Here is a 27,653-nt window from a genome sequence, read left to right on the forward strand (position 1 = left end):
TTGCTTACAATTCGCAAGACTAAGTTTGTTTTTGATTAACAAGAATGTAAAAAAACACTTTTCAAACTGAAGAAGAACTGTGGCTTTGAGTAAACGTTCTATGAATCACTCAGAAATCGCTTGATCACTATAACGCTTGGCACCTGGGACCGACCATTCTGTAAAGTCCAAGATTCTGTTTTAGTTATGGCAAGTTAGGGCTGTTGTTCGATGGTATTGATACTTTGAGACCGATAGGAAATGGTAAGGTAGTCTGCATACATATAGGTTTCAACAGTTTTTGGGATGTCTTCTGTCATTCTGCTAACTCAGATTGCAAAAAGTGTTGAACTAAGGACTCCTTCCTGAATGTGAGAAGCAGAGAGTAAGTTTTTATATTGTACCTGACAAGAGTTCAACTGCAGGAAATTTTGAATTATTTTAGGCAAATGGCCCCTAAGTCTCAGATGGTAAAGATCCATAATGATAATATGATGCCAGATAGTGTCAAATGCCTTTTCAAGATCTAAGTTGACCCTGACTAGATGTTTCCTGACAAAGGCATTGTGGATATGAGATTCAGCCTTGATGAGCACATCTAGGGTTGATCTGTTTTTCCAAAAGCCATACTGATGATCTGTCAGGAGATTCTGTGACTCCAGGATCCAGTGAGCCTTGAATGCACCATCCTTTCAAAAGTTTTTCCCAAGCAGTTCATGAGAGATATAGGTCTATAATTTTGAACCAGGGAAGGATCTTTGCCTGGTTTTGGTATGGCGATAATGAAAGAATGGGGCCAGAAAGAAGGATAGGCATTTTCAGAGAAGATCCGATTGTATAAAATCAGCAAGGTACACAAGTCCTTCTCAAGTAAATGCTTCATCATAATGTAATGAATACCATCTGGGGCTGTGGCACTGTTGGATGATCTATTTAATGATTCTTTGAGTTCTGTTATTGCAAAAGGTTGGCTATATGGGAATGAGCGGTGCATGGAGAAGTTGATTTTATATTATTCTACATCTGCTTTGATGGACTGGAAGGAGGATGCATAAGAAACAGAGAAAGAAATTGTGGCAAACAATTCTGCTAACGCATTAGCAACTTCCTCAGGAGCGGACACATCTTTCCCTTTCCAATGAAGTATCAGAGAGGACAGCCTTACAAATTTGCCATTTAGGGCCTGTATTCTTCTGCAGATGATAGGTGTGTTGGTGTCTTTTGTAATGGTTGAGGCAAAAGAAATACACAAATCATGTTTCGTCTTCTGTATAATTTGTGTCTCTTTAGCTTTAAGTGTTTTATAAATAATTAGGTTAGTGTTGGTAAGATACTTGTGAAAATTATTCCAAGCACTGTTTTTCTCCTTTTTGGCATGAAAGCAATCCGTATTCCACCAGTGATTTCAGAGAATGTGATATGGTTTTGATTTTGGAATAGAAGCATGGACTGCAGTTAGAATCTAATTGGTGATATAAGTGGTTACATCATCAATTGACCGTTTTTCAATGTAAGGTCTGTCTAGAAATATTTGGGTGGAATATCCATCCCAGTTAGCCTTTTTAAACTTCCAAGTGGATCACTGATCAGGATTTGGAGTTACCTCTGTTTGTAATGAGCAAATAATAGGAAAATGATCGCTATTAAAGGGATTAGTTAACACTGACCATGTCATGAATGGAAAGATAGATGGTGAACAGATTGATAAGTCAATTTCAGAAGTAGATCCTGTAGAAGTAGATAGGTGGTAATAGGTGAGAGAATATGAGTTTAGTAAATTTAGATCATTATTGTTCAAAAATTCTTCAATCAATTTGCCCCCTGCATCCATTGTAGTTGATCCCCCAATGGATGGTGGCCATTAAAATCATCTAAAAGACAAATTGGTATTGGAAGTTGTTTAATGAGGTTGTCCAGTTCTGAATGGGGAAATGGTATTGATGGTGGAATGTAAACGGAAACAAGGATAACTGAAACACCAACTGAAATACGAACTGCCACAGCTTCTAGAGTGGTTTGTAATTGGATGTGCTTGGACATTGTGTTAGAATTAATAAGAATGGCTACTCCTCCAAGAGCAGGAGACTCAGAGATCCTATCTTGTCTGTAGATGATATAATTTGAAAGTTTTAGTGAAACATGCAGTGACAAGAAAGTTACCTGTATGCATACACCTATGGGGTTGAACTGAGCAAGTAAATCCTTTAAGTCATCAGAATGACTGACTAGTCCTCTGCAATTCCATTGTATGATGTTGTGCCTTATTTTGGTCATTCATTCTTCTGACTGTTTTTTGTATAAGGACCATTTTTTTTCGTTCTTTTTTTTTGGGAAGGTGGGCGTCCAGTATGAAGTTCTATGAAGTGTCATAGAACTTCATACTGGAATGACATTTCATGCAAATGAAGTTCTAGTATGGGCTCCTCATAATCTGAGGGTACATCTACTTCCATACTCTTCGTGGTTTTCTTGCTGTCAATTTTTCAGTATCATGCGAGACCACTGGAGTATCGGCTGGAATGCTGGAGCGTTGGTCATTTCATTGGTTTTAGTTTGAGGTGTGTCCTTTCCACAGTTTTATAGTGTTGTTTTAACCCAGTTAGCTAGAAATGTGCTAGGGCATATTGATACATCTGTTTGAGTTGCTTTGAATGGGTACTTCGAGTATGAGGTGCGTAAGAATGACTGGGTATGGTGAACATAACTTGTCTGTGTGCCTCAGGATATGTCACTTTATGTTCTATTTTATATTTTTGAATTTTCTTGCCTGTTTTCCACATTTCGCAAGATTTAGAAAAGGCTGAGTGATTTCCTTTGCAGTCAGGGCAAACAGTGATTTCCTTTGCAGTTGGGGCTGAACAGTCTGCTTGTGTATGTTCCTTGGAACCACAAATAGGACAAATGGCATTGCCTCTACATGCCTGCTGGGAATATCCATATTTCTAGCACAAAATTGGGATGGTTGGGATGGCTATTCTGCTCAATGGGATCAGAAATATAAGGCCAAATTCGGCAGTTTAATTAGCCTGCTTTTACTGAGGATGGCTAATCTTTGGTTCTGAAAGTTAAAATGGTGGATATAGTTAGGAAGATTTCCATCTTTTTTTTGTCATTATGCGTTTGGCGCTGATTACTTTTTGATTACTCAGTTCTTAAACTAATTCCTTTTCAGATACTGTAAGTAGGTCCCATTTGATTATTAAGCCTTTTGGGGAATTTATTGTGTTGTGTGGAGTAATAGATACTGACAGCCCACCGAACGTCATTGATTTGAGCAGCCACTCGGAATGTTTGGAATTGGCTGTTTCAATAAGGAGGTCTCCGGATTGCAATCATTTAACCATTTTTAGTGTTCCAGCAATGGATTCCAAATATCTCTGGATTACAAATGGTGATAATTTGCCCACAGGCTGGATGGAGAGGGAGTGTATTACAAGAAAATTTGGCATGTCGTTGCACTGCACTGCACTCACTTCCTTTTGGAGCCTTTTTGGTTGATTACAGTCATTATCAGTGGATATGTCTGGCTTGGAGCTTGAAGGCTCTAAAGGTGGATACTCATTTGAATTCATGGTTACTCCTTTTAGCCCTGGAGGATAACTTTTTCCCCAGGTTACTGGCCCCGCCACAAGGAGGCAGGAGCAGTGCCGCTCAGAGGCCAAGCGGTTGAAGTGTTATTTGATTAGTAGAACTAGAAATATAGGAAAATAAAGAAAAGTGTGTTTCCTTTCTGTGTTCTGACTTTCAAGTATAGAACTGGTTTTAAAGAAAGACTGTTGATAGAAATGTAGGAAATTAAAAAGAAATAATTTCAATCACTTATCAAAAGCATTCTATAAATCACAAGAATATTGCTTGACCTCAAAACACGTTTGGCACCCGGGGCCCTTTCTGGGTGTATGAGGCCTCCTGGCAGGAAATGTTCAGCTCAGTTTTTAGTTTTTGAATCTCTTTTTCATCCTTCCACCACTGACATGCTCATTAGTATGCAGGGTGCTTTCCTTGGCAGTCAGTACAATTTGGCTAAGGAGCTAGACATTCCTTGCTCTTGTGATCTTTGGCACCACATCAAGCATAGGCAGGGTTACGACAAGCTGTTTGTTAGTGGCCATACTTTTGGCATCTAAAACACCTCAGTGGGTTTGTTACGTACGTCCTCACTGGGCAGTTTAAATAGCCTATCTCAAAGGCACTTGGAGGCTGTGGAGTGTTGAATATAAGGATGAGAACTCGGGTAGGGATGAGATTCCCATCCTTTTGCATGGATATTTGCTTGACAGCTGTCACTCCTTGTTCTTCCAATTCAGAGCAGATCTCTTCTTCAGAAACGTGAAAAAGATCCCACTCTTATATGACACTGCGTGATGAGTTCAGCTGTTTGTTTGTTATTTGGTTTTTAGGAGCATTAGCAACTAAGGCCATATTGCTCTGGGGATATGCGGTGTGATTCCCTGACCTTTCCGTATCCTCCGTATTTGGTGGTCACGGGCTCGAACCCCAGTCTAATCAAGAAGCGTGTGCTATGCACTGCTGCTCCTGCTCACCTGGCTATGGAGGCGCCGACGAGTTCAGAGTTTTGTGGGGGTTTCAATGATAGGTGTCGGTGTGGCTTTAAGATTTTTTTCAGCATGCTTTGTATTTGATGCTTTGACTAAAATATGTCCAGAATGCAGCCGTTTTATGGATTTAGGTGATCCTGCCATCATTCTAATCCTTTCTGGATGAAGAAGGGTGACATTTTTCCGAAGGACTGCTCTCCAGTGGGATGGAGAATGAGGAAAATCAGTGTCACAGATGGTGTCCTATCCTAGTTCTGGCTCTTTTAAGAGAATGTGTCATTTTCATATAATCAATTAGGTAGGGCCTTGTTGGGACCCAAGAAAAAAAAAAAATATAGGTATTTAAATTGCTCATATGAGTAAGATATGAATTTCAGATGCCCTAAGTACCTCACCCACCACAGAACCCTACGAGGGAATGTCCATTCAGCAACTAGCAGGTATTGTGTACACGAATGGGATGGCAAGTTCGCTCAGGAGTATCATACCCACATTTCCAATAAGCCTTGATCCCGTCCCAGGACCAAGGGTAGGTAGACTTATTGGAACGCAGTTGACCCTAGCAGTAAGAACCAGCTGCTGCTGATTGATCCCAGGCAGGCCAGTCCGGGACCTCCTATCTTATCAAGGCAGTGGCCAAAGTGGTGTATTAAGGCTGGTCCCCTCAACCACCAGATCCCCCTTTCTGAGTTTCCATGGGTCGCGGTGCATGGTTGCACACACTGGATTCCAATGATGAAACCCTGGAACCAAGGTATGGGCATTGGATCCCAGTGATGCTAATCTGGAAGGCCAGCAGCAGCATCATTGGGAGTTTCCCCCCACCATGTACAGGTGCCCACATTAAGGGTTATCATACTTAAACAGCCAATTACTGTACTCACAAAGTTGGATCTTGAATTTTTTTTTCAAAACATTTTCACAAACTTAGAGTATTCTCATTCTTTGATCTTCATTCATTTTGGCACCAGCTTGGCACACTTTTCTCGTGTCTAAATTTTCAGTTAAAATTTGTCTAACCCTGTCTTAGACTATATTGAGTGCTGATGCAACTATTCTAATGCTTATGCAAAGATCACTTCTAATCGACGTCCTTACCCAGTCCACATTTTCATCAGTTTTCACAGATACTGGACAGCCTGTTTGTTTATTGTCTTCCACATTCACTCTTCCTTCTAAAAATCTTTTATGCCACTCAAACATGCAAGCACTTGATACAGTATCTTCCCCATAAACTTGATGTAACAACTCATAACATTCAGTTGGTGTTTTCTTTAGTAAATTTGAGATTGATTCATTGTTCTATTCTATTTTCTGTCATTTTCTGAAAAACTGCAAAAACACAAGGTAATGAAAACCTGTCTCACTGCAAAGTGAATGATCATGTTCAAACATGACTTGACAGACAACTAGGGTAAGGTTCAAGGTCAACTGATGTGCCTTTGTTTCACAGGTGGCACTTGGTGTGTAGTGACTGTGCATGCAATCTCACTATTTGATAGCCAAGCCTCATACATAAATCATGAATTGTTACTCTGTCTAATTTATTAATTACACCATAAACATTACATATGAATATCACATTACATACATCTTATATTTCAATTTTAATTAAAATCCCAGAAGAAATAAGTAAACTGCATTACATAACAGTATACTACAATTGTTTAATTTATTAAATCTTTATTAAAATGTTACACAAAACATGGAGTGAATATCACATTGGGAGGTATATGGCGAAAGAAAAAATTTTATTATTAGTTAATCAGTTAGTAATTGATTGGTAAAGGTAATTAGTTCTTCAGTTAATCACAGAAAAGGAAAAATTAACTCACCTGAAATGTAATGTACTGTGTACATTAACTTATCTGTACCAAATATCACACAGTAAATCCACCCTCCCCTCCCAGTATATCATATTTGCTTGATATCTTATAGTTAATATTGACACTGTATACTAAACTTCTAATTTTTTTTAAGATATATGTCAGCCCGGTCAGCATGTTGACTCTGTCACAGAAGAATGTGTGCCATGTCCCAAAAGTACTTACCAAGATAAAGAAGACCGAGTGTTCCGGTGTCATAAATGTCCTCGAGATACAACAACAAATAGCTCAGGTGCTGTTTCTGTACAGGAATGCTCTAACCCATGCCTAGTGAATGGGCAAATGAGAATATGCCACTCTAATGCCTTCTGCATCTATCATGAAGATACTGACTCATTTGCTTGTGAATGCAAACCAAAATATAGATTTCATAACAGTTCTAGTCAGTGTTTGTGTAAGTATTTTGTAAACCAAAACACTTATTCACCTTCTCCCATTTGTTTTCTCACTTGATATTTGTATGCCAAATACATGTGTCCATCTACATAAAGTCAAAAGAGCATGCCTTTAACTGTAACAATATTCATTTATAAATTAATATTTTAAAGAATTAATGAAGTGATAATTTCAGTGTAATGCAAGTGTAAATAATTCATCTTTATGGCTTATCTTCAAAATCCCAACATGTTATTAGAAATCTTTACTGCAACAACAAATCAGAGAAATATATTGTGCTGAAAGAATAGGTGGAATAGGACCAGGGAACCTCAGCCAAGGACAGAAGTTAATAATGTAGCACAGTTATCTTTAATGGGCACAAACAGTGATGTTGTATATACTGGTAATAGTGGTAGTAAGAATACATGATCTAAGGATAGGGCAATGTTGAGAAAAAAACTGAGAGTACAATTTAAAAAAAAAAGTAAATCTCTGGATATGAGATTAAAAATCATGAAGATGAAGAATTTTGAGCTTGTGGGAACAAATAAGTTTTTTGGAAATTTTTAGTCATTTTAATTAACATATTAAATTGTTTTTGACAAGTAGTTACTTTTTTCACTTATTTTTAAATTTAGCTAGAGATTTTGTAAGTTATGACTTGTTATTCATAGAGCTTTTGTACCAGTGTTTCAGTGTGTGAATATCGTAGTGTGTAACTAGTAAATTTGTAATTATGATAAATAAGTAGTTTGGCATATATTTTTTTTTTATTTTTAGCCAATAAATTTATTTTTAGTAAGGATAACTAATTTAAACTCTGCTAACATAATATATAACTTGAGCTTGATACCGTAAGGTATAACATAAACTTTTTTAATTTTAATTGTTAATCAATAAATTGTATTTAAGTGGAAATCATGCTCCAGACTAGAGCAGCAAAGCAACAAGCACAAAATAGGACTATTGTGGCTTGGGAGAGAACTGAAAGAGTTGATTCTCCTACAGATAATGGCCTAACAAAATGATTAACTTGTGCAATGATTAACTTGTCCTGAAACAGGACATTATATAGCCAAGGGAGGGAGGGTGTGTGTGTGTGTGTTTGTTTCAGTGCAGAGAGTGTGAAGAAATTAGGCACCAAACCAGCATTCTGATGGGCACTTATGAGAGCTTTAAGAGTAGGGTGGATGCCCTCGAAGGAATTAAGATGTGGGCCTGTCAAGCTCTCAGTTGCCCACCTCAATGCTAGAGCTCACATTAGAGCATCAGGCAACACAACAGCAACCCCAAAGCAGAATGCACTGGTCCTGCAGGAGGTAGATATTGTCGGTGACTGCTCTCATGGAAATGGGATATATATTGTGCAAGAAGGATAGGTGGAATAGGACCAGGATATATCTGTCAGGGACAAAAGTAGATAGCATTGTAGAGCAGATAAGCATCTTTTAAGGGCACAAAAGGGATTATTATTGTACACATCTTCACTAATGATATTAAGAGTAGGAGATCTGAGGACTTAACAAGTTACAGGGCAATGTTGGGAAAAAAAAATCACAAGTTAGGATTGAATTTGAAAGTATCTGCAGTTCTTCCCAGACACATTAGGAGGAAGATAATAAGCCTTGTCAATGAATTCAGTCCTGAAGAGACTGCACAAGGCTCATGGGGCAGAATATTTCCCAGCATGGTCTGTGCTTGGAAACAGGAGAAACTGTTTTTACAGGGATGGGATAAACTTCAATCGGGGGGGGGGGGAGAATATTGGCTGATGCTATTGAGGCAGGATAGATGGGTCAGTAAACTGCTAGCTTTGGAGATACTCAGACTTATAGATAGAGCCACTAGAGCCGCAAGCAGATATGGAAACTATGCACTGCTTCTATTGGAACATGCAGCAGCTTGGAAAGCATGGTATTGGGGATTTCAAGGCCTACTCTGAGTTATCATGGAATGGGTAAATATACAGGTTGTATTAGAGTAACTGAGTAAAAACATGTGCATACTTGCATATACACTAATACTAGGTGCATTGTAAATAAATTTGATGAATTTGAAGTACTGATTAAGTCACGAAATGCAGATATTTAGAGATAGCAGAGACATGACGTCACTCAGACACAAGTGATGGTGAATTTGAATATAGAAAGGCTAATGTATACAGGAAGGACACACAGCACAGGAGGGATGGGGAGTTATGCTCTTAGGTAAGAAGCATATTAAATCTAAGCTAGTGTATCCGGTCGATATGAGTGACCAGTGCAATATTGAACTAGCACTGTGAAAACAAATGAGAATAGGAGTGTGTTATAGGGCCAATGACTGTGATGAGCATACCACGCTGCTATAGAGAAAAATGGAGTGGGTCAGTAAATCAGAATGTCTTATAATGGGGGATTTTAACTTTCCAGGTGTTGACTGGAATTTCATGATTGGTCGCTCACACACGGGCAAGGCTTTTGTAGATTTATTGGATGGCCATTTTCTTCAGCAGCATGTTAGAGAGGCAACAATAGGAAGCAATACTCTTGATCTGGTTATCAGCAGCGATTCTACATGCATTAAAAATCTACAATCAACATACTGAGTGGCAGTGATCACAGTGTACTAATTTGGAATTTAATTAAAGAGTTAGCTACTGTGAAGGGCAAAGGAAAGGCTTTTGCTTTCATAAGGGTGACTACAATGATCATACTGGGCCCCTTGTTGTTTTTAAATTCTATGCAGTGGGACCAACTGATGACGTTACACAGACAGCAAATTCTAAATGGAAAGCATTCAGAGAAGTAATCACGTACAAGTAAAAAAAAAGTAAAGTGCAGCCATTATCAACCCACTGCAGGATGGAAGCCTCCTCAACTTTTCATGCTGAGGGAAATGGACCATAATCTGCCACGCTGGTCCAGTGCGGGTTGGCAGATTGACCGTATTCAGCAGTCAGGGGCTTGAACCCTGGTCTACTCAAAGAGTGTGTGCTACTGCACTCCCGCTCCTGCACACTCGGCTACAAGGCTTAGACCTAAATATTTTTTTTAGATGTCAGATGAACTAATGAGACTTATTTTATTATTTTTTTTTTTCTAGTGGTTGGCGCATCAGCTTTTGTGGCCATAATGCACCTCCCAAAGTTTTTGCATTTTTACTGTGATCCAAGCCCAAGGCGGGATTCGAACCCGCAACCTTTGGGTTGCCAGGCAGGCACTTTACCTACCTGGCTAGCCCAGTTGGCATGAGTCTTGTGGCAGAGAATAAAAATGCATGGGATTCATAAACAATCAGGCCCACAATATATATAAATGAGTCTGTAATCAAGTCACAAAGGAGGTTAAAAGCTAAGGCAGGTTATGAGAAGTCTCTGGCAAAGAATGCAAAGAACAGCAGAAAAGACTTCTATGCTTATATTAACAGTAGATGAAAGGGGTTGAATCACATTGGGTCACCTGATATCAGTGGGTTAACTGTTTATGACCCTGCTCAAGTTGTTGACAAATTGAATCGGTATTTTGTGTCTACATTCCACATAAGGAATTCTTTAGAGAAGGGGTTGCCAGAAGTTTATCAAACTGAAACAGGAAACTAAATGATTTTGTGATAAAAGAAAGGAAAGTGGTGGAAGAGAAATTGTTGAAGCTTTACATAAAAAAAAAAAAGCACCTGGGGTGGATATAATCTATATTGAGGGAGGCAAGTAGAGTAGGTAAGCAAACCCTTAGCCATAATTATGAGAGCATCCTTGGATTCGGGGAGGTCCCATATGGATTGGAGATGAGCGAATGTATCCCCAGTTCACAAAGGGAGATCAAATGTGACATGAATAATTACAGACCTGTTAGCTTAACATCTGTTCCCAGTAAAATTATGGAGTCACTGTTTAAAGTATTAATGTAGGATCATCTAGACAGAAATGCAATTATACTGCAGTCACAGCTTGGATTTGTTATGAGGGAGTCTTGTCTGACCAATCTGATTGGATACAGTGATCAAGGAAATGGATGCAAAAAATAATTTTCACATATCATATACTTGGATTTTAGGAAGGCTTTTGATATTGTTGCACATAAGACTTCTGTTAAAACTGGAGCAATGTAGTATTAAGGGGAAGTTACTGCTATGAATAAAGGGATAGCTGAGTGGGATAAGACAGTGTGGTTACCAATGGGTACTGCTCTTCTTGGATTGATGTTATTAGTGGAGTTCACTAGGGTTCAGTGCTGGGCCCCTTGTTGTTTTCAATATTTATTAACAATATTCATGAAGGTATATCAGGCTTAATGTCTAAGTTCACAGATAATACAAAAGTTGGCAGGGTGGTTAATGACATTCATCAGGGTGAGCTACTGTAACAAGATCTATTAAAATTGTGTAAATGGGCTGAGAAATGGCAGCTGAAGTTTACAAATGCGAGGTACTGCACATGGGTAGCAGTAATCACAGAGTAAGTTATCAACTGTGTGGTACTGCAATCAGGGTAGTGGAGAATTAAAAAGACCTGGCAGGATGTCTGAGCAGTGCAGACATCCTGCCAGTTCGGCTCATGGTGTTTTGTCAATGATATACAGAAACTTTGCTAGCACAGATAAGGAGGTGATTATCCCTTTGTATAAGGCCATGGTTAGGCCACATACAGGTCTCGAGGCTTCGCTTTAAGAAGGATGTAGAACTGTTAGAACAGGTGCAGAGAAGGAAACTAGACTGTTGAAGAGAACAAAAGGGTGTTCTTACCTAGAAAGACTTCAGTTCTAAAAATTGCAGCATCTCAAGATCAGGCACGTGAGGGGAGATCTGATTGAGGTGTTTAAGGCACTGAGTGGATCGAATAACTTAAATGTTGATGCCCTTCTAACTCTTTCTGAGACTACACACAGGGGGGTAAATTCAAGTTGAGGAAGGATGGTTGCAGGATAGATGTGCAGAAGGTTTCCTTCAGTCGGCAGGTGGTTTAATTGTTGGAATAGACTTCCATCCCTTGTTGTGGAAATGGGTGGTTTAAATAAATCCAAGGAAAAATTAGACAAATTCTTAGATGATATTTTGATGCTTTATAAGCTTACTTTCTTGCATCATTTGCCACTACTAATGCATGAAAGTGTCTGGAGTTTTGTCCAGATATTACAGCATCAAGTACCTGATGAGAGCCTTGTTAATGAATTTAGTCATTAAAAGATTGTATAAATCTCAGGATAAAAATTTTTTTCTTCATGGTCTGCACTTGTTAACAGGCGATGCTTTCTTTACAGGAATGGAATACACTTAAGTAGAAGGAGCACAAGGATATTTGCTGATAAAATAATATGATATTATATATAATATATATAATATTATTTTAGAAGCTTTGATTTGTTATAACAAACTACTTGTTATAACATGCTTCTAAAACTGGAGAACTATATTAGAAGCTTAACAAATTTAAGCTTTTAAAATAATTAACTCCTGCTTGTTGCTTCATTAGTACTATCTTTTATTCAGTATTTAAAGAACTACTCAGATAATTTTTTTAAAAAATTGTCAAATTCATTATTTTTAGATTCATCTGTATCAGATAATTTTGGAAACATTGGGGTAGGAATATGTGAGCTATAACACAATCCCTAATAAAATTGTTCTAATGAATTTCTATGCAGTCATATGTCTCCTTTTGAGGTAAGGTACTGATTTGTAACTGTAACAGAGTACTTAAACGTTTTGCATTTATGTTTTATTACATACATAAGTTCAAGCCTTAAAAACTAATGATTTATATTTAATTAACTACCTGCTGAATAGAATCCTAGTTTTGATTAGAAAATTAACTATTTTTGCCTACTTAAGTCATTAATTTGCATTGTTTTGCATTGTTTGGGGTGGTTGAGGGGGAGAAGACAGAGAGTGGTAATCAATGGACACTGCTCATTGTGGACTAATGTTATTAGTGGAGTCCCTCAGGGGTCAGTATTGGGTCCATTATTGTTTTTTGTATTTATAAATGATATTGATGATGGTATATCAAGCTTAATGTCCAAGTTTGCAGATGATACGAAGGTTGGCAGGGTTGTCAAGGACACTACTGACACTATGCTGCTGCTGCAACAGGATCTGGAAAGGTTGAGCAAATGGGCTGAGAGGTGGCAAATGAAGTTTAACATTGACAAATGCAAAGTACTACGTATGGGAAACAGCAACCCCAGAGCAATGTATCAACTCTGTGGTACTATACTGACAGTGGTAGAGAATGAAAGGGACCTGGGGGTGGTTGTGAAGGCAGATATGAAGTTCTCTGAGTAGTGCAGATGGGCTGCAAGAGTAGCTCATGGTGTATTGTCAATGATATATAGGAATTTTTCTAGCAGGGATAAGGAGGTGATTATTCCCTTGTATAAGGCAATGGTCAGGCCACACCTAGGGTACTGTATACAGGCCTGGAGGCCTCATATCAAGAAGGATGTAGAGCTCCTGGAACGAATACAGAGAAGGGCAACAAGATTAGTGAATGGAACAAAGGGGTGCTCTTACGAAGAAAGGCTTAAGTTTTGCAAATTACAGTGTCTGGAGACTAGACACCAGCGAGGTGATCTGATAGAGGTGTATAAAGCCTTGAATGGTTTGAGCATGCTCAATGCTGATGGGATTCTTCCTCTTGCTCAGAATAATCACCTGAGATGGCATAAATTCAAATTGAGGAAAGACAGATGTAGGATAGACGTGCGGAAATTTGCCTTTAGCCAGTGGGTGGTTGGTTGGTTGGTGGAACAGACTTCCATCCCTTGTCGTTGAAGTTGATAGCCTAAATAAGTTTAAGGCTCAGCTGGACAGGTATTTTGAACGAACAGAGGGGTGAAGTGGAAGTGGTGATTTTTTATTTATTTATTTTATTTATTTTTTTTTTTTTTTAGGGCTGATGCTGCATAAGCTTGCTTTCTTGCATCAAATGCCTCTACTAATGCTAATGCTTTCTATTATATTTTAAAAAATTAATTTTTAGTTAAATGATATGAAATTTATACAGCTAGTGCACAAGCCCTGCAATTATTTTGTTTGCAATTGGTATCATCTCAACTTCAGTTGGAATAATCTAACTGGATTTTCTGGCTGGCTGCATGTATTCCAATTCAATAATCCTGGTTGGTAATCTACTTCTCTGTTCATAAATTGGTTGAAAAGGTCGAAAAAAATATAAATTCAAAAACAAAGGCTCACAACAATAAAGATGAAGTGTGTTAAAAAAAAATTACAGATATATTAAGTGAGTGTTAATATATAAACAGGTTAACATGTAGAAATGGGAGAATGTAGCAATGTTCTCCTTTTGTCTCTGCTTAGATTTTTCAATTTATTTTGCTTAGTTGGAGTTATTGACCAAACATTGGAAAAATCTAAAAACCGACAGTGTTGATTGTTGGTTTTTGGATATTGCACTGTATTTCTGTAAATCCTTATTTTAATCAAAATTATGCCTTTGACTAGAAAAGTAAGGCATAAGAGTAACGAGAATTTTTTGCTTTTCAATAATGAGTTGCCAGTGATGACCATGTAACTGCCCAGGGTTTCTTTGACAACTGATGTATTCTAGAAGGGAAACTTACTATCTACAAATTAAGTAGTTAACCCTGAAATTCTATTGGCATTGCTCTTCCCCATCATTTTTATATAAACTAAAATTGCCATAATCATTCGCTAACACATCATTAACAATTTAAAGACCATATTAAATTTCAAAACCATAACTGAATATGAGTCATATTGCTATTGCAGCATTCTAATTCATTAACATATGATAAGCAGACAACTGTAAAAGCTATTTTCATATGGTCTAGTAAGAATTAAAGCTCACTAATGAGCTTTAAATGTCACTAATGGAATAATAGCTTAAGTGCCTGATAAATAGTACTTTCAGGTAGAATTATCAGGTTAATGAAACAAAATTCAGTATTATAAGTTTATTTTCTTATCTATTAAAATAATCTTCACTAAAAGTGGACATTTATTTATATAACATTTTATTCGTTTTTGCAGATGTATGTGACAACTATTGTGAAAATGCTGGTGTATGTGAAGTAAATCAAGAAACAAACAAACCAAAATGTTCTTGCCCAGCAAACTTTTATGGAGATAGGTGTACTGAAAAATCAGATTTTGTGTATGTAGCTGGAGGCATTGCAGGAGCTGTAATCATTATAATAATTATGGTATTACTGGTTTGGATGATTTGTGTAAGGCAAGTAGCAAAAAAAAAAAGTTTTTATATAAAAATATCTTAAAACATTACAAAATATATTCTTTATAGAAGGTTATTCACTTAACATGTAACTCATTGTCAACTATCAAAGTAACCGTGCCAAAGCACATGGTGTCATTAGGCTGAAGCAAAACAAATTGCAAATGCACTCTGAATATGCTGTTATCAGGTTGCATCAAACATCAAACACTAAAAAAGAGTGAATTGCATGTCTACATGAGTAAGATGGATTCTTTCAGCACATTCTGTAACAGTTCCAGTTAAATTTTATATCTGTTTTTTGATATACTGTTATTTTTTATAAACTGGATAGCAGTATATAACTGATTAACTCAGTTATATACTGTGAACATCTCCATGGACTGGAGATGTGCAAACGTGACCCCAATTCACAAAGGAGGATCAAAGGGTGACACAAATAATTATAGACCTGTTAGTTTAATTTCTGTTCCAGGAAATTTACTGGAGGCACTGGTTAAAGAAGCAATGCAGGATCATCTAGACAAGACTTCAGTTATAGCTCGGACAAAACGTGGCTTTGTTAAGGGAAAGTCTTGCATGACCAATTTGATTGGATACTATGATGTGGTCACAAAGGAACTGGATGCAGTGAATAACTTTGATATCATATATTTGGATCTTAAAGGCTTTTGATACTGTTGCACATGGAAGACTGCTGAACAAATTAGAGCAGTGTGGCATTGGAGGCAAATTGCTGCTATGGATAAAGGGATGGTTGAGTGGGAGAAGACAGAGTGGTAATCAATGGACACTGCTCATCCTGGACTAATGTTATTAGTGGAGTCCCTCAGGGTTCAGTCCATTGTTGCTTTCTGTATTTATACATGATATTGATCATGGTATATCAAGCTTAATGTCCAAGTTTGCAGACGATACGAAGGTTGGCAGGGTTGTTAAGGACACTAATGACAGTACGCTGCTGCAACAGGATCTAGAAAAGTTGAGCAGAAGGGCTGAGAGGTGGCAAATGAAGTTTAACATTGACAAATGTAAAGTACAACATATGGGAAGCAGTAACCCCAGAGCGACGTATCAACTCTGTGGTACTACACTGGCAGTGGTAGAGAACATAAAGGACCTGGGGGTAATTGTGCAGGCAGATATGAAGTTTTCTGAGCGGTGCAGACAGCCTGCAAGGGTAGCTCATAGTGTCTTGTCAATGATATACAGGAATTCTTCTAGCAGGGATAAGGAGGTGATTATCCCCTTGTATTAACCCCAGGGGCTCACATCTAGTGAGTATGGGCTTGGCACACCCAGGGTCCTGAGCCGGATATCATCATTCTTCTCTTTCTTGGCGATTCCTTTCTACCACTCTCTCTCTCTCTCTCGGTAACTCGGGAATTTTTTTTTTTTTTTTTGGCTGGTGCAGCATAAGCCTCAGGCTTCCTTGCACCATATAGCTAATAATAATAATAAGACAATGGTCAGGCCACACCTTGAGTACTGTATACAGGTCTGGAGGCCTCATTTTAAGAAGGATGTAGAGCTGTTGGAATGAGTACAGAGAAGGGCAACAAGAAAGAAAGGCTTAAATTTTACAAATCACAGTGTCTGGAGACTAGGTATCTGTGAGGTGATCTGATTGAGGTGTATAAAGCCTTGAATGGTTTGAGAATGCTTAATGCTGATGGGATTCTTCCTCTTGTTCAAAATAATCACCTGAGAGGGCATAAATTCAAATTGAGGAAAGACAGATGTAGGATAGACGTGCGGAAATTTGCCTTTAGCCAGCGGATAGTTGGTTGGTGGAACAGACTTCCATCCTTGGTTGTGGAAGTTGATAGCCTAAATAAATTTAAAGCTGAGCTGGATAGGTATTTGGAATGAATGGAGGGAGGTGAAATGGGAGTGGGTTTTTTTTGGCTGATGCTGCATAAGCTTGCTTTCTTGCATCATATGCCTCTACTAATGCTAAAAACTCATAATATACCTCATGGCAAAAATGAACTTTTGATATAAAATTGCAGATTTATGTAAAATCCTAAATGTGATTTGGTTTAACCTGACAACATTTACATAATTATCACAAGGTCATGATGGTAATTTCGATTCTAATCAATCATTAGTTGCTGACAGTGAAACGAAGGAGGTTAAGGTTTATAATTTTACTAGCACATTAACTATAAAGGCTACTATGCGGTAAGACAAAGTTATAAAATGATAAAAATAAGTTCTGGTAAACTCTGAAAGAGGTTACCTTGTTAAAGGATTAAATAAGTAATGGTATTTCATATATATAAAATACTACATACATTTTAAGCTATGTATTTTAATCTATTAATAAGTTGTAAGAATTTAAAGCAGCGCGTTTTCATTGTCAGATAAAATCTGAATGAGTGGATAAGGCTCAGTCAGATGGTTAAAAGCAGTAAAATGTGTATGATTAAAATCTTTATACTCAATTGAAATATATCTCACAGATAAAACAATGTCACAGGACTCACGCATATGAAGGTCATTGGCCCTCGGCAAAAAGGAATGTATCTTATGTGGAGCAGAGCAAGATAACTTCCTTTATATTATTTCTGCACAGACCCAACTGTCATGGTTTGATTATAGACTTTATCTGATGTAACTGATTTGTATTCTGTTGATTCCACAAATCCTACCATTGGGAATGTATCTTTCTGAGTATTATTTGCTTGTAGTCTGTATGGGGACTGACAGGATTATTAGTGGGAATTGCTGATTTGGCAGCAGTATCAGCCCAAATCATTCCCCCTAATCCCAGTATGGCTAGGAATCCAGCAGAAGCTTATATCAAATTTATGTTCATAGAGAGAATATAATTTGCTGAACCCAAGACAGAACTGGGTCTCAAAGCTAATAAGGCCTGTGATATGCTCAAAAAATCAGAATATATATAATAAACTATTGGTATTGGCAAGTTCTGACATGATCCAAGGATAGCTCTATAGTGTGCAGCTTTGCAGTATATATGCTTCATTCACAGAGAATCTGTTTGGATATAGTAGTGTCTGGAAAGACAGCAGCAGAAGCTACATGTGATTTTGAATTTGATCTGTCTATATAAACTGGCAAGAAGTCTCTGACTTCTTGTTCAGTTTGGTGTGCTGAAAAGAGCTACAGGTAAACAGATGGAGTAGGAGTTTCTCAGTTCTTAAGGGAAAAGTTGTGCTTGAATGTGACTGTGCCAGGGTAGAAGAGTTTTTTCTGTGTTGTTTGGGCAACTTTGTCCACCATGATATGCAAATCTTGTAGTAATTCTTGGATATAAATAACAAAAGGATGTGTGGCAGTCTGACAGGCATCATACTAGTATTCCCATTGTGGCTCAAAAAATATGGATGTCTATGTAGGATGATCTGACAGGAATTTCAGTTTTAAAGCTTATTTTAAAGAAAATTGCTTACACTGAAGTGATAATGGTGGTTTATTTGCTTCCATTACAGGCTCGGGTGAGGAGACGTTCAAAATGATCCAGTAGCAATATGGATATTCTGATGATGGACAGGGTCCAGCCATTGAAGTACACCGTTTCTGGCTAATGCATATACTTGGGGCTGTAATCTAGTTTAGATTGCACAAGTTTCTTGGTCTACACCCCAAAATGTAAAGGAAAGACTACAGAAAATATTCAAACCTCTCATGCAATTTGAATGTGATTGGCAGAAGTGTTCAAGAAAGGTCAACCTTTTATCAAACATGAGTCCCAAGAATTTTGGGTCTAGCACTACTGGAATAGCATTTTGTCCAGGTTCAATCCATGTTCAGGATGAAGATTATGCTTACATCAAAACTGTATGTAAATGGTCTTTTGCGGCAAGAAGCTGAATCAATTAGGAGAAACCTTTATGGGAATTTTTCATTCTATGACTAAGTTAGTGAATTTCAGGTGAAAACTGTATAGTTTTCTCTCCTGGAAACAATTTATAGATATTGTGTATTAATGACTCATGGCCTTACCTCTCAGTGCTTAATCCAAAAACGAACAAGAAGAGAAAATAAATAAATACTAAAATAATAATAATAATTAATTTGTATGGCCAAGGAGTGAAACATTTGAGATATTTTTAACTTGTGGTCACTCATAAAAAAAAAAAAAAAAAAAAGAGAGAGAGAACTGGTAAAAGATGCAAATAATATAATTAATAGAGCAAAAGGAACTGAAGAATTTCTGTATAGTTATTGTGCTTGGATATTTAAAAAAAAAAATCTAGAATTATAATTCATTAACATATGATAAGCAGACAACTCTAAAATAAGACCAATTTTTTGAAAACCAATATATATATATATATATATATATATATATATATATATATATATATATATATATATATATATATAAAGCTTGGAAAGTTCCTAGAGGACACAAATATTGTGAAAAGATGTCTGCAAGTAATTTTAAGAATTAGATGACCAAATAAAAAAAAAAAAATTAAAGAATGTGGAAAATAACGAACAAAACTAAGACAAAACAATGAATAGGCTGCATTCTTGGAATAGATTAGATCAGCATAGATTATACAAAGATTGGCAGGGTGATTAACAACAGTCATCAGGATGAGCTAGTGCAACAAGATCTAGGAAAATTGGGTCAAAAGCTGAGAAATGGCAGTTGAAGTTTAACATTGACAAATGCAAAGTACTGCACATTGGGTAGCAGTAACCCCAGGGTAACTTATCAACAGTGTGGTTCTCCATTACTTTTTCATTCTCCACTATCCACTCAGGGTAGTAAAGAATGAAAAAGATCTGGGGTTAATAGTGCAATCAGACATGAAATTCTCTGAATAGTGTAGATATGCTTCCAGGACAGCTCACAGGATCTTGTCAATGATATACAGAAACTTTGCTAGCAGAGATAAGAAGGTGACTATCCCTTTGTATAAGGCCATATCATGAGTATTGTATACAGGTCTGGAGGCCTCACTTTAGGAAGGCTATAGATCAGCTGGAATGGGCACAGAGAAGAGCAAACCAGACTGGTGAAAGGAACAAAAGGGTGTCTTACCTAGAAAGGGTTCAGTTCTGCAAATTGTAGCACTGCAAGACTAGGTACTTCTGGGGAGATCTGATTGAGGTGTTTAAAGCCTTGAATGGATTGAGTAAGCTGAATGTTAATGGCAGCCTTCCACTTGGTGGGACTACACACAAGGAAGCATAAATTCAAGTTGAGATAAGATGGTTTGCAGGATAGATGTGTAGAAGTTTGCCTTCAGCCAGTGAGTAGTTGATTGTTGGAGCAGGCCTTCATCTGTTATTTTGGAAGTAGATGGTTTGAATAAATTCAGGGAAGAACTAGGAAATTTTTGGAGGATGTGGATGGGTGAAATCAGTATTGTTTTTTTTTTTTTTTTTTTTTTTTGCTGAAACTATAAAGTTTGCTTTCATGCATCATTTGCCATTACAACTACTACTGTAAATGATGAAATGACAACCACAGAAAAAAATAGAACGAATAGAAGAGTTCGAAGTAAAGCAAGGGAACAGAAAGTTAGAAATTTTCTGGAGCATCCTATGATCCACTGATCTACTGCTGGTTGAGGATACTCTACACTTATCCAACATAACTAAAGTCAGTCTCATTGATAGGGGATAAATTATGCACCATTGGACAACTGCCTAATGGTGTCATATAAAATAGGTGGAGGTTTTCAACAATCGGATCAGAAATTTAAAAACTGAAATATTTGTAAATCAGTGAAATCTATACTAGCATGTCCAAAGTGGACATTCTCTAGTACAGATGCAGCCACTTTGATAGTGTCCTTTTAGATTTTTCAACCTCCCTGCAACAGGCACTTAGATTTTTTCAATGGTAATATTTCGGATGAACACATTCATTGCTGGAGACACATACATGCATATTCATAGGTCTTCATTTAGCCATGAAGGTAAGTGAATGTCAAAGTCATCTCACTAACAGTGACACCAATTAGACTTCTGATAACCAGGGATTACTTACAGAGTAAATTGCAGAATATGTTGTTAATACGCTCATCACTGCTGATATAGAATTTACGAACTACCGTTTTTGACTATCTGAAGGAGTTCCACTGGCATGAGCATTCACATAGCAAGACAAAATTGTAAACATGAGAGATGCTGTTGCTGAGAGAGAAAGGGGAAAGTTTTAGTGTGAATGTGAAAATATAGTTGTAATGCTATACAATAAATTTCATTAAAAAAATTAGCACCCAACAAATGGACTGTAATGCATTTGCATTAGTCTTCTTCAAAAACTTTTAGTCAAATTTAACTGGACATTTTGATTGAAACTCCTCCATAGTCTATCATCACTAAACATATGGTATGTCTAACTCTTCAAAGTGTAAAAAAAAAAAAAAAAAAAAAAAAAAAAACCAAGGCTAAGTTTTGTTTCCTCAGAGAGAGAGAGAGAGAGAGAGAGAGAGAGAGATTCTTACAGTACTGTAGTAAATGTCAGGTGGAGAGATTCTGGATGATTGTGAAATTCTATGCAGAGTTTCAAGTAAGAATTTACATACTCATACTGTATTACAGTATGTTTCAAAAGCAGTTAATTTTGAAAGAAAAAGTAAAAGCGATAAAATATGCAATTATTAAAAATCAAGAAACTTTGTTAAAATAGTAGTGGGGAACTGGAAAGCAGTATAGAGGACCAATGGTAGTATTCCTTTAAGGAGCTGTATGGCAGTTAATAGCAAGCATTGTTATGAGGATGTAGAGCGACTCTTTCCACACAGTGTGAAAGAAAGTTGGCTGAATAAATGTCCTCAGGCCATACATGTATGGTGTAATAAAATCCTCTCCATTTCTATGCCAATAAATTTTCTCATGGCCAAAGTGCTTTGGCAGATAAATTGACATTTATAAATTTACATTTATGTCAATTTATTGACATAATAAATTGATATTAGTTGAGTTTGCAGGCAAAACATTCCCATCTCAGAGCCTATGATTCAAACCAAAGCTTTAGAATTTACTAAAGAAATTGGCATCATTGACTTTAAAGTGACAGTTACAGTGTAGTTATAGATGTTTTAAAGACTTCTTTACTTGGTTCTGGATATCTCTCATGATGAAACATTGATATTTTCTATGAAGAAATCGATGGGCGTTTTCTATGAAGAAATCTGTGTGCAAGGTTCAGACAGATGGGTAAAACACAAACAACAATCATTATTAAAACATGTACATACATTGAATTAAAATATGCCAGATTGTTAAAATGGTGTCACAATTTCTACACATAGGGATGATCATCTGCTCTCAGCAGATTGCAGTGCATCAAGTGACAATGTCCTATGTGGAGCTGAGATAGAACAACTTCCCCTTTATGGCTTCTGCACAGGCAAATGTTCGATTACTGGCTTAATCTGGTATAACTTGTTTGTAGCCTGTCTGCCTGTACTCTGTATAGGGGACTAACAGGCAAGAGTTAGAGGGTCATTGATTTGGATGTGGTGTCTGCCAAATATTTCCTAAATTCCCAATGGCCAGGGATCCAGCAGAAACAAACATCAAATTCGGGTTGAGAAAGGAAGTGCAGCTTCTGCTATATCTGAGACAGGACCGGGATGCTCTGGTGGCAATATGAATTGCCTGATGGTGGATGGATTCAGCCATCGTAAAATCTACATGCATTAAGAAATTGATGCAATGATGGAATGCAGGTTGTAAAAAGGCCAATGTGCTTTGGCAATGTGCAATGTAAACTGCAGATTAAGAATTGAATTGATTTCTCCCAAATTTTTTGTATAACTGCAAAATATTTAGGGAGAAATTAGTTCAATTTCAGTGTTATCCAACTGAAATGCTTGATTATAACAAAATATTAACCAGAGAAAATATTTTACAACTTAAATTAACTTATTTATTAACCAACAATTGCTTTTCTAAAAGAACTGATTATTTTCATTTGCACATGCTTATGATACCTATTAAAAAACTCTTCACGATATATCTATTTGCAAACATAGAAAAAAATAAAATAAAACAACCTCATTCTTAAAAACTATTCCAAGATATTGTATTGGTATTTAAGGGCACAAGGGCAGGTCATATATTATTCCTAAAGTAATATAATTTGTTCCATTTTGGCATTAGAGGAATTCATATATATGTATTTGCTATCAGAAAAGTATAGAGTGTAGCTAGGTTAGCACTATTTCCAATCATGTGGGTAAGTGACAATGGTTCTTGCATTTGCGATTGAGAGTGGAAAGTACTTCTTCTGAAATGGGAATAGTGAGGACAATCTAAAAGTATATGCTTGACTGTAAGTGATAGTGTACAATGCGTGCATCGAGGTGGATCATCCCCCATGAGTAGAAACATATGGGTTAGGTGTGTATGTCCTATCCTTAGTCTTGCTAGTACAACTTCTTCTTGTCTATTTTTTCTGAAGCCGGAAATCCATAATGCTGGTTCTTCTTTGATTTGGAGCAATTTGTTATTATTTTGTGACTTCCATATTTCTGCCCATTGAAATGTACAGACTTTTTTATATGCTTCAAATAGTCTTTATATAGTACTTGGTAACTTGCTGGTGTTGTACTGTTTGGTTTTTTGGCTGCGTGATCTGCTCTCTCATTACCTAAGATACCAGAATGCCCTGGAATCCAGCAGAATTTCACTGAATGATTCCTACTTCGTAGATGGTTTAAACAGCAAATGATTTGTTTTTTGATTGGTTGTGATATTGAAAATTGATTGCCCATATATTATACTGCTAGCATTGTGGAGAGCGTTAATATTCTGTAAGGCTAGTTTGATTGCATATAACTCAGCAGTATAACTGCTACATTCAACTGTTAGTGATATGGAGGCTGCAAAAGACCGAAAGACAGCTGTGGCACCAATGGCAGAACCTGTTTTTGAGCCATCTATGTATATTTGGCAGCTTCATATATTGTTGAGGGCATGTTCTTTATGTAGTTGTTTGATATTTTCTTCTGCCAGGGATTTCTTTCCCCATTGCTGAAAGTGGGTATCGCAGTGAGGGAGATTTACAGACCAGGGTGGATCAGGAACATAGCTCTCTTGAAGTAATTTTTCAATTACTATATTATCAAAATCAATATTCCATGTGTGAAACAAATCTTTTAGTCTAATGCAAGTTGGTCTATTTTCAGTTGGTTTACTGTTATAGAATGCTGTCCATTCAGGGTTGGAAAGCAATGGTCTAGAAGGCTTTGAATTTTAGCTGCATAATTTAGAAGCAGCATTTTCCTTCTAAGGTGAAGTGGAGGTTTGTGTGCCTCTACATACAGACTCTGAACATGGGATGTTCTAAATACGCCCAGAGCATTTACAAGGGCACTGTGTTGGATGGTATTAAGTCTGATTAATGAACTTTTCCTAGCTGAATCATATACAATAGCACCATAGTCTAAACGAAACCTGATAATAGTACGATACAAATGTAATAGAGTATCTATCAGCTTCCATGTCATAGCAGAAATGGACCTAAGTATATTAAGTTTCTTTAGACAAACCGTTCGGGGGTATGCGATATGTGAAACAAAGTTCAGTTTGGTGTCCAATATTAAGCCTAGGAAATGAAGATTACTGGTGAGAGGGATCAAATGGTTTTTTAATTTGAGTTCCAGTTCTGAGTGTAGCTTATATTTTTTGCTGAAATGAACTGCAATTGTTTTTTGTTCTGATAAACGATATCCATTCTGCAGTGCCCATGTCTCCAACTTATTTATGGAGAGTTGCAGCTGTCATTCAATAGTATGAATATTTTGTGAACAGCAAGATATAGTAAGATCGTCAGCATATATATATATATATAGTTCTACAGTATTGGGGATGTTGTGTGTTATGGTGTTCAGTCTAAGTGAAAAAAAGGGTAGAGCTCAGTACTGATCCTTGTGGGACACCTTCTTGAGTGTAGGTGACTGAGAAACTACAGATTGATAGTGGACCTGAAAGGTTCTGTGTTGAAGAAAATTTCTAATGAATTCTGGTAAGTGCCCTCGCAATCCTATGGAATGAAGTTTTCTCAATATGCCATACCTCCAGGTATTGTCGAAAGCCTTTTCTATATCAAGACTTACCATTACAAGATGTTCATTTTTGACGTAAGCATTGTGGATGTTAGTCTCTGCTTTCACCATTAGATCCAAAGTGGTTCTGTTTTGTCAGAAACCAAACCGATTGTTGTTCATCAGTGCTTTAGTTTCAAGAACCCATGTAAGCCATCTGTGTATCATTCTTTCTCGGATTTTACTTAGGCAGCTGGTTAGAGAAATAGGTTAGTAACTTTCTGGAAGTGAGTGATCTTTTCCTGGTTTAGGAAAGGCTAAAAGGATGCCAGGAAGATGGATATGTACCTTCAAGAAAAATCCGATTATAGAACATTAATAGTAAATTAAAGGCCTGTTTATATGTTTCAGCATTACATAATATATACCATCAGGTCCAACTGCACTGTTGGGTGATCTATTTAATGCTGTTTGCAGTTCAAATAGGTTAAACAGTTGATTATAGGCAATATATTGGGTAGTATGGAATTTTATTTTGTACCTTTCAGCCAAAGCTTTGATTTTAAGAAAGGAGTTGCCATATGCTGACCTGGCAGATGCTTAATAAAAATTCTCTGCAAGGGCATTAGCTATTTCTTCAGAAGGAGATATTTCCTGTCTATTTTTGATTAAGAGGGGAGAAGGAAGAGGTGGATATTTCCCATTTAATTGCTGAATCTTTTTCCAGATGAGATGACTGCTAGTATCCTTTGTATTAGTGGAGGCAAACTGTACCCATGACTCCTTTTTGACTTTTCTTCTAATTTGTCTAGCTTTTGACTTGAGCCTTTTATATTGGATTAGGTTGTTGGTAGTTGGTAACTTCCGGAACAGGTTCCAAGCTTTATTTTTTTCCTTTTTGGCATTGGTACAAGCTTCATTCCACCAGTGTTTTAAAGTTCTTGTGTTTACATGTAGAGGCTTGAGGTATTGCTGTGGAGACTATGGTCAGTATTTGCCTGGTAATATGCTCTGTGACATCATCAATGGGTTGTAGTCTGATCAATTGGCTATCAAAATAAAGACTGGTTGAAAACTTTTCCCAATCTGCTTTCGAAAATTTCCATTTTGAGTGATTATCAGGGTTTTGTGTTTGAAGCGCTTGGATTATGCATATGATTGGAAAGTGATTACCATTATGTGGGTCGTTTAAAACTGTCCATTCTATACTCAAATATAATATGAGGGAACAGAGAGTTAAATCAATTGCTGACATAGATCCAGTGGGAAGGCGAGTATAAATATTTTTACCAGTGTTCAGTAATGGCAGGTATAAACTCTGTAGCAAACTAGTCTGAAGCCTATGGCAGGTATAAACTAGCATTAGCATTAGTAGAGGCATTTGATGGAAGAAAGCAAGCTTATGCAGCATCAGCCAAAAAAAAAAAAAAAACCACTTCACCCCTCTGTTCATTCGAAATACCTGTCCAGCTGAGCCTTAAACTTATTTAGGCTATCAACTTCCACAACAAGGGATGGAAGTCTGTTCCACCAACCAACCACCCGCTGGCTAAAGGCAAATTACCGCACGTCTATCCTACATCTGTCTTTCCTCAATTTGAATTTATGTTCCTCTCAGGTGATTATTCTGAGCAAGAGGAAGAATCCCATCAGCATTGAGCATGCTCAAACCATTCAAGGCTTTATACACCTCTATCAGATCACCTCGCTGGTGCCTAGTCTCTAGACACTGTAATTTGCAAAACTTAAGCCTTTCTTTGTAAGAGCACCCCCTTTGTTCCATTCACTAATCATGTTGCCCTTCTCTGTATTCGTTACAGCAGCTCTACATCCTTCTTGAAATGAGGCCTCCAGACCTGTATACAGTACTCTAGGTGTGGCCTGACCATTGCCTTATACAAGGGAATAATCACCTTATCCCTGCTAGAAAAATTCCTATATATCATTGACAATACACCATGAGCTACTCTTGCACCCATCTGCACTGCTCTGAGAACTTCATATCTACCTGCACAACCACCCCCAGGTCCCTTTCATTCTCTACCGCTGTCAGTGTAGTACCACAGAGTTGATACGTTGCTCTGGGGTTGCTGTTTCCCATATGTAGTACTTTACATTTGTTAATGTTAAACTTCATTTGCCACCTCTCAGCCCATCTGCTCAACCTTTCCAGATTCTGTTGCAGCAGCATAGTATCAGTAGTGTCCTTGACAACCCTGCCAACCTTTGTATCATCTGCAAACTTGGACATTAAGCTTGATATAACATCATCAATATCATTTATAAATACAGAAAACAATAATGGACCCAACACTGAACCCTGAGGGACTCCACTAATAACATTAATCCACAATGAGCAGTGTCCATTGATTACCACTCTGTCTTCTCCCCCTCAACCAGCCCTTTATCCATAGCAGCAATTTGCCTCCAATGCCACACTGCTCCCACACTAGTCTGTAATCAAGTCACAAAGGAGGTTAGGCAAGCAAAGGCAAATTATGAGAAATCTTTGACAAAGGATGCAAAGAAAAATAGCAAGGAGTTCTTTACTTATATAAACTCTAGAAGGAAAGGGATGAATCAGATTGGACCACTTAATATAGATGGGTTGACTGTTGATGATCATGCTCAGGTAGCTGATAAACCGAATGAGTATTTTGCATCTAAATTCACA

The 27,653-nt window shown here is 37.3% G+C and overlaps 1 protein-coding gene across 1 annotated transcript in view; it reads left to right on the top strand.

Annotated features, from left to right (window-relative positions):
* Positions 1-27,653, top strand: part of LOC150088154 (uncharacterized) — a 611,850-nt gene that overhangs the window by 566,391 nt on the left and 17,806 nt on the right. The window contains exons 51-52 of the mRNA XM_090369355.1: positions 6,519-6,818; positions 14,792-14,993. Of these exons, the coding sequence (XP_090225481.1) occupies positions 6,519-6,818; positions 14,792-14,993 (502 nt within the window). The remainder of the gene's footprint in view (positions 1-6,518; positions 6,819-14,791; positions 14,994-27,653) is intronic.

This window comes from Mastigoproctus giganteus, chromosome 3 (assembly GCF_048544385.1).
Source record: "Mastigoproctus giganteus isolate SK-2022 chromosome 3, ASM4854438v1, whole genome shotgun sequence".
NCBI lineage: Eukaryota > Metazoa > Arthropoda > Arachnida > Uropygi > Thelyphonidae > Mastigoproctus > Mastigoproctus giganteus.